This window comes from Drosophila subpulchrella, chromosome X (assembly GCF_014743375.2).
Source record: "Drosophila subpulchrella strain 33 F10 #4 breed RU33 chromosome X, RU_Dsub_v1.1 Primary Assembly, whole genome shotgun sequence".
NCBI classification, from domain to species: Eukaryota; Metazoa; Arthropoda; class Insecta; order Diptera; family Drosophilidae; genus Drosophila; species Drosophila subpulchrella.
Window position 1 is genome coordinate 28,232,696 of NC_050613.1, and position 8,388 is coordinate 28,241,083.

The 8,388-nt window shown below is 42.3% G+C and overlaps 1 protein-coding gene across 1 annotated transcript in view; it reads left to right on the forward strand.

Moving 5' to 3' along the window:
- LOC119556265 overlaps positions 1 to 6,116 on the forward strand; it is a 112,399-nt gene extending 106,283 nt beyond the window's left edge. Inside the window, exon 6 of the mRNA XM_037868314.1 lies at positions 2,597 to 6,116. Coding sequence (XP_037724242.1) covers positions 2,597 to 3,858 — 1,262 coding nt within the window. The 3' untranslated portion in view covers positions 3,859 to 6,116. The remainder of the gene's footprint in view (positions 1 to 2,596) is intronic.
- The last annotated feature ends 2,272 nt before the right edge of the window (positions 6,117 to 8,388 follow it).

Sequence of the window (8,388 nt, forward strand, 5' to 3'; positions counted from 1 at the left end):
AAACCTATTTTTTAATTTTTAGGAACCCCTTTACATTGATACAAAAGTAAATTGAAATATTTTTGCATTTTAAAAATGAAAAAATAACTTTTTACATTAAGGTTTTAAATTTTTCATTAACTTAGCAAACATACATGGCTATCATTGTGTGTAATGTTTTCTACATTTTCAAGTCATGCAATTTAGTTATTTTTTGTTTTTACTATTCAAATATTAATTTCCTCTTTTAGTGACCAGTGGGAGTTACGAGATTCGTCCTTTAAGAGCTAGAATAAATAATACAAAAGGCAAACAAATTGCCAATTGGTGTTGACAATTGAATTGCACCGACAATTGGAAAGACAATTGAATGCAATTGATGGACTGCACTTCTCATGTCGCTTATGCTGTTTCCCTGTCCAATTGTCCAATTGTCCGACTGTCTGGCCGTCTGATGGTCTGATGGGGCAAACAAGTGTTGACATGTGCCAAAGCGCCGCTGATGCGAAAAGGGGATTACCCAAGAATCATTATTTTTTCAGAGAAACGTCAGTCAAAAACTATTCGGCCCCGCTTCCGATTATGCGGCACATGGAGCTAACCGAAGCGCACATAACACTCGGAACAGATAGATGGAATGTAGTGCGAAAATCAGAAATAAATAATTAGTTAAGGAAAGGTATTCATTGTATGTAAGGCATTTATTTGATTACCAAAGATCGGAAATATGTAAATCGGATATGTAAATATGGAGTCCAGAAGAGTCGATTCAGTTTGGCGGCTGGGTTTTCATCCACGCCTTGCAGACCGTTCCCCAAATGAGAGTGGGCTCCGGCATCTCATTGGTGGGATCGGGACGCTCGGTCGAGAGTTTCTTCCGCTTCAGGAGCGGCGACGAGGGGGTTGTCGGTGCGGTGTCTTCTCTCTTACGCGCGACTCCGGATTTCTTTGGGGCGGCGAGCTGCGGACGGACCTCGTCCTCGGAAAGCGAATCACTATCGTAATAGTAATTTGGCGGCGGGCGATAGAACGACGAACTGGTCAGGCCGCGGCTTGTGGAAGGACGCGGCTGGAGGAGATCCGCATCGTCCTCGGAGATCTCGTGCAAGGTGCGCCTTGGCGGAAACTTTGATGTTGGCTTTTTCGGCATATTGGGTTGACTACGTCTGCTCTGCCCTTTCGGAATGAAAAATTATGATTCGGCAAGTTTCGTCTCCAGTCAAGTGTCAACATCGATATATATATCGTTTGCTAAGTTTTACAACACTTACTTTATCAAGTATTGGAATATACAAAATGAAGTTATTTATTTATATATTAAAGGCCAGTAGATCAGTCCTTTGCGGCTGCTATTATTTAAAACTGTATCCAATCTAAACTTTAGTTAGGCTTATTGTAAATCAATACGTATGCAATTCTGTTTTTAATTTGAAAAGGCAAGAGATTATATACTATAGATGTTGAAATGTATTCCAAACGTATTTACAACAATCATTTTAGCCCAACTAATATTAGATATGGGTTTAGGTTATAAAATTATAGCCAGAAAGCATTAGTCCATTGGCAATAAATAAGTATTTTCCAATACTTGAAAGAGTAAGTTTTGTAAAACTAAAAGGGGGAAACCCTTTTTTAAACGATATATATAATCGATATATATATATACATATATAACTGGCATACAGTTGACAGACGAAAGAAATTTGGCAAGTCATAATTTTTCACTTCCCAAAAAAACTAGCGTCCGTGCACAACATCATCATCATGAGCAAGAAAGTAGCATCCACTACTCCGGAGGGTTCGCCTAAGCGCACCTTGCAGGAGAACACGGAGGAGGAAGTGGATCTCCTCCAGGTGCGTGCTGCCACAAGCAGCGGCCTGTCCCAATCGCCGCCCCATCGCAACGTGGACGACGGAGATTCGCTATCCGGGGGCGGAACACCCCCCTCGTCGCCGCCCCTGAAGCGGAAGAAACACTCGCGCCAATCTTCGACCGAGCTACCCGATTCCCCCAAGGATGTCTCTCCGATGCCGGAAACGCTCAACGATGGGTCTGCTCCCCCTAAGCCCAGCAAGAGCCCCAAGGCCAAGCCAAGACGAATGACGACAGCAGAGGATCAGCATCGCAAGTTTGTGCTCTCGACCAATGAGAGTGATGAGTGCGACCAGTACATGTACTATTATTCAGAATGAACGTCATCCAATTGTCGTTTATTAAATAAATGCCTCCCTTAACAACTCCCTGTTAACGGAATGGCCAACTAAAATAACAAAAGCGTGAAATATTCATTTTTGATTTTCGCACTACACTCAATCTATCTGCTAAGGGGGCTTTCGAGTGTTACTATATTTATAAGCGGGGGCCATAGGTATTGACAGGCATTTCTCTTGAAAAATAATGAGCCTTGGTCAACCTCCTTTGATTTTAATTTCTTTTGTATAGAAAACCTTGTGTTCTCCTTTTGCTAAATATAATCAAGAAGAGGTAATAATTACTTTTTAAAGAGTACCTACAAATTAGTATTATCAGTTTGCCTATATAATAAATCTTATAAATCTTAAGTAAGCTTTATATAAACACATAGTAATGTCTGTATTACATCTGCTTTTTTTTCAGTGGCCAACCACTCGCGTGACGAAGAAGCCCACTCGGTGGCTCTGTCGGACACGACGATCCCGCCCCGATCCCGCCACACCTACGTGGACGACGCCTACGCCAACAGCTTGCCGCCGGACCTGCTGGCCTTCCCCGCCCGCGTGCCGCCCACCTCGCCCTCGATGCAGTCCTCGCAGTCGAACATCCCCGACCAGGTCATCTACGGCATCCGATCGCCTCCCTCGCTGACCAGTCCGGTCTACACGCACATGACGCCGCACGGCATTTACGGCACCAAGACGCTGGCCGCTCCGCACAACGGCTTCATGACGCTGCAGCATCCCAAGTCCCGCCACCTGGCCATAATGGCCACCGCCAATAGCAGTCGCCAGCACCAGCATCAGCACCTCCTGCAGCAGCAGCAGCAACAACAGCAGCAGCATCAGCAGCAGCAGCCGCATCCTTTGGCCACCACCTCGCCGTTCCTGCCCGCCCCCGTCGTTTATTCGCCGGCTACGGGTGTGGTCATGAAACAGGGCTACATGACCATTCCCCGCAAGCCGCGCGCCCCCAGCTGGGCGCCCAGCACGTCCGGTGCCGCTGGCCACGGAACCATCCAGCTGAGCGAGTTCCAGAGCCCCACCTCGCCAAATCCCAGCGAGACGGGTACCGCCACCACCGCCGAACTGCAGGCGGAACCGGTCTATGACAATTTGGGACTGCGCACCACCGCCGGCGGCAACTCCACCCTGAATCTGACCAAGATTGCCGGCTCTGGCTCTGCCACCGGCTCCGGATCCGGCTCCCAGGGCGGTCAGCAGTACTCAATGCGCGATCGTCCGCTACCGGCTACGCCCAGCCTGACGTCCGTGTCGTCGGCGACCAATGCCAGCAAGATATACGAGCCCATTCACGAGCTGATCCAGCAGCAGCAGCATTTGCAACAGCAGCAGCAGCAGCAACGGCTGAGCTCCTTGGACACGGAGCCGCTGTACGGGGTCAGGCACCAGGGGATTACGATAATGCCCGGATCGAGTATCAGCGGAGCCGGACTGGGCCATGCCGCGTATATATCGCCCGTTCCGACGGCGGCGGCAGCAGCTGCCATATCGCCAAGCCATGCCGGCAGCAGCAGCGGCGACTCACCGAAGGCAGCCAAGATCCCACCGCGACCACCACCGAAGCCCAAGAAGAAGGTTATGTCCGTGACGGCGACGCGCAGTGGCCAGGGCAGCACCAGCCAGCTGTTCGACGACGAGGGCGAGGATGGCACCGAAGTCTAGTTTGGCACACACGGCGATCCCCATCGGCAGCTAATCGAGATCGAGATCGAGATCGAGATGATATGATGAGAAGGCATTGGTGGAGCAGGTGGCAAGCAGCAACTCCAATGAGGAGCAGAGGAGGAATCCGTGGCAAGCCGAAGCTGCCAACTATATTGCGTGAGGAGATGCAGATGGAGGTGGAGATGGAGATGGAGATGGAGATGCAGATGCAGATGAAGATGCGATACGCAGCCCCAGTCGACAACAAAATGTAACATCAACATCAACATCCGCTGTTGCGGCTTGTAAAAATAGCCGCCAGAAGGATTCTGTTCCGTGGTTCACGCTACTGCGTGACTTGTGTGCCAAACGACTGATGTAGGTTTTAGTAATTAAATCGATGAACATGCAACACAACAAAAGAAACAAAAACGAGGATATATATATATATATATATATTGTTATCCACAACGAGGATGCAATTCGACAGAGAGACTCCAATCCGTTAGGGCGTATGAAAATCGCTTTTAGAACCATCTAATCCCAAAATTCGTATAAGCGGATATACGTAAAAACCCAATTTTAATACCACCTTTTTTTTGTGTAGACTATAGTTAGTTTGGTACAAAATGCATTATTCGTATATAAAGAGACCTATATATACACACACAATTTTAAAATTGTATAAACCCTACGAACAGAAAAAATATCGTATAATGAAGAAAAAAATATTTATACACAGAAAAGAAACTTTCAAATCAACGACAGATTATTTAAGCGCAAAAAATTAAAAGTAAAATGAAACAAACACTTCATTTTTTCAAAATCTTGCAAATTTTATAAAATTGTAAATGTAAAATGCATACAGTTAATCGCATTAAGCTATATCTTAATGAATACCATACCACTCAGCGTAAGAATACAAATTATATCCTTAATATTTTTTTTTTGGTTTACGGAAGCCACCACGAATCGGGAAATAAACTACACGAAAGTATATTTATAGCGGGTAAGTTTGTTAAGGGCATTTAGCGGTAGGATAAAGAGTTTGCATTCGCAATTAAAACAATGAATTGAAACTTCTATGTATACATATAGTCTAGAGAGAAGGCGCGGCGAAATAAGTTCGGCTATAATAACGATTGTACTAGCTATAACAAATATATAAAATTAAAAATATATGACATTCTAGGCACTAAATATACAACCAATTACAACAAAGAAAAGAAAAGTTATAAGCAAACCCGATAGCTGGTATCCCCATTGCCATGCCATATGTATGTATGTCTGAAAATACACCTTGAAATTGAAGTTACCTTCACACGACTCATTTAATATCCAAAAACTATTCACGAAGGAAACGAAAATACACACAAGGCATCTAACAGCAATCATTCTAGAAACATGATAACGAGTATAGACCATTAAAGACAACAAAGTATGGTAAGTGAGATGAGAAATAATGGATAATTCAGAAGGCTAGCAGCAACCCCTAGTAGTTAAGGGTACAGTTCAGATCAGATTCACATACAATACTTACCATACCTACCATACTGTACGATATTTCCCAATCAAACTATTTTTTTTATTATTTATATTAATTGTACTTTTAATTTCGAGCACCACCCGGGCAATCTACATCTGGATGCATTTTTATTTAATAAAGATGTACTTTCAGGCACTGCCGAACTACTTTCATAATTTCATAAGTGTGAGGAAAAAACAGAAAAATGAAAAAAATCTTAAATAATATATGATTTGTTGTTTAAGGCAGGCCTAGAAATGATCTGAGAGTTTAAAGCCAGTGCTTTGAATAGCGATAGACGTGTAAAGTACAGCCCCATACTTGCCCCTAGAAAATCGAGGTTATTTGACATAGGGTGCACCGATTTTAGATGAATCAAGCGAATATATGTACCCAATCCATACTTGGTTTTAAATAAGCAAAAGTATTATATAAATCATAAGTTACCTTACGTTTTTTATCGTGCTCGTTTTTTTTATGTATTCAGAGTTATTTACAGAGTAATTATTTGTAGAATTTTATTTAAAATTTGGACAAGCGCAACATAGATGTAATAAATATCTCGAAAAAAAACACACAAAAATGAAAAAAAAGATGACGTTGCGAACAATTTGTTCAAATTAGCTCAAAATCAAAACAATTATAATTAAAAATTGTAATCTAACTGTAATTGATAGAAGGGTTCTTATATATACGTTTTTTATAATTTTACATAATTTGCCTAACATATAAAATATTGAAATAAACTATGAATAAATCGAATAAAATAATGTACTGTAAATTGGAGTTATGTTGAAGGAAGGTAGGTAAATTAAGCCTAAGGATCTCTAGTTTTTAGAAACAAATATATTTTGCAGTGGACGCCGACAGCTGCTCGCTTAATCGAAGCACTTCGATTCATGGTAGAAAATTTAAAAGTTAATGCCCGTCAGGGCCCTGTCGCCCTTTTCAATATTACGCAACATAAAACTTATATTGAAATCAACTTTTAAACAAGCCCCAGTGTCTGTGTGTGTGTGTAAGGGACGGCATGCTGCACATGCCCGAAAGCATGCAACACTTTTTTTGTGCAAAACATCGCAAAATGCTGCCGAAAGTTTTTTAGTATACCTTTTACTTTTTCGGAAAAGGGCATGTTGTATTTGAAACAAGATAATATAATTGTCATATAAAAATATACAATTGAAAATCTAGGTCTAGATTACATGTGGTTCCTTAGAGACTAATAATTTCTAGGTATTTTATTATTTGTGATGTGCTTTTCCCCTATATTTCATGAAAAGCAGCGGGTATCTTATAGTCGAGATACTTAACCATATCTTTATTTCTTAAGAAAAAGAGGACAAGAAAGCCAAGGAGAGCAAAGTACAAAACTCGACAGCAACAACAGTACCGTGCTGAAGAAGCCGGAATAAGGAATAAGGGGGAAGTAGCGGTTGTCTAAAAATTGGACAGCTTGACAGCAAAAGACTTTTTCATAAACTAGCGTAACTTTTGTGTCCCGAGATTAGAACAACAACTAAATGGGCGAGAGAAGCGCAACAAATAGGTGCAGATCCAAAACAAATCTCCTAAATCCGTCTCTCGTCTTCATGTTGCGCTAAAAACCATTTTGTAAATTCAGAAACGCGCACACTAGCTTACAGTCCCAAGGGACTCACTTTGTCCAAAGGCGGCAGCGCTCAAATGTAGGCAATGTTTTAAAAGAAATTGATTTTCGAACAAAATTACAAGAATTCGAAACAAATTTTCTGCCAAAGTGCTTAATTTATTTGTCTCAGATACCAGGCAAACAGAAAATATAGCAAGTGACAGCTGGTAGCCAAAAGTAAACTTAAACAGCTGTTTATTTTCAAGATGGCCGCCTTTTGCATATTTCCCCTCCCACCACTGACCAATAGGAGTTGATCACCATTGGAAGGATCCGTTAGTTGACAGCCAAGTGCAGACCAGAGATGAGCAACCATGGCCGTGTCACAAGCTTGTACGAGCTTGTCACGATCTTGTCACGATCTTGTCACGAGCTTGTCACAAGCTTGTCACGATATGTCGAAGGAAGCAGTCACGACGGCATCTCCAATTAGCTTCGATTTAACAAATCAGCTGATCGTTTCTCCACCTACTAAACGTTTATGTTCGCCTGGTGTCTGAAAAGAAAAAATCTAGCAATTTGACCATTTACTCGATGAGCAAATATGGTATTTTATGATTTTTTGACATTTCGAAGAGGTCTGAAATGAAATTTCTTGATCTTTGGCACCAGGCGAACATAATCCGTAGCAGGCGGCTGCTGGGCGTTTACATTTGCCTACTGGAAGACAACCGTTATTTCAGTATGAGAGACTAGAGGTGGGGCAACAGCTTGATCGGCAGCAAATGCCCTACATATCTAAGAGCGGCACACCTCTAGTTAAGCCTTAAAAATTTATCGTTGGCCACCTACGAGTTTTCATGTTCGCCTGGTGCTTCAAATTGAAAATTCACTCATTTACTTCAACAAATTGAAAGGATTCGAAGCATATTTTGTGCCAAAGAGCTGAATTTATTGGTCTCAGACACCAGGCAAACAGAAATCTTAGCAAGTGTCAGCTGGTAGCCAAAAGTAAACTTAATCAGCTGTTTATTTTCAAGATGGCCGCTCTTAGCATATTTCCCCTCCCCCTACTGACCAATAGGAATTGATCTCCATTGGAAGGATCCGTTAGTTGAGAGCCAAGAGCAGATCAGAGATGAGCAACCATGACCGTTTCACAAAAGTCACAGTCTTGTCACAATCTTGTCACGTTCTTGTCACGAGATTGTCACGATGCAGTCACGAGGGCATCTCTAATAAGCTTCGATTTAACAAATCAGCTGATCGTTTCTCCACCTGCTAAACGCTTATGTTCGCCTGGTGTCTGAAATAAAAAACCTAGCAATTTGACAATTTTCTCGACGAGCAAATATATCGGATTTATGACTTTTTGAACGGAAATTGGGATACTTTTGCGGTAGGTTAGACTGAGAAAACGAGCCTCATTCAC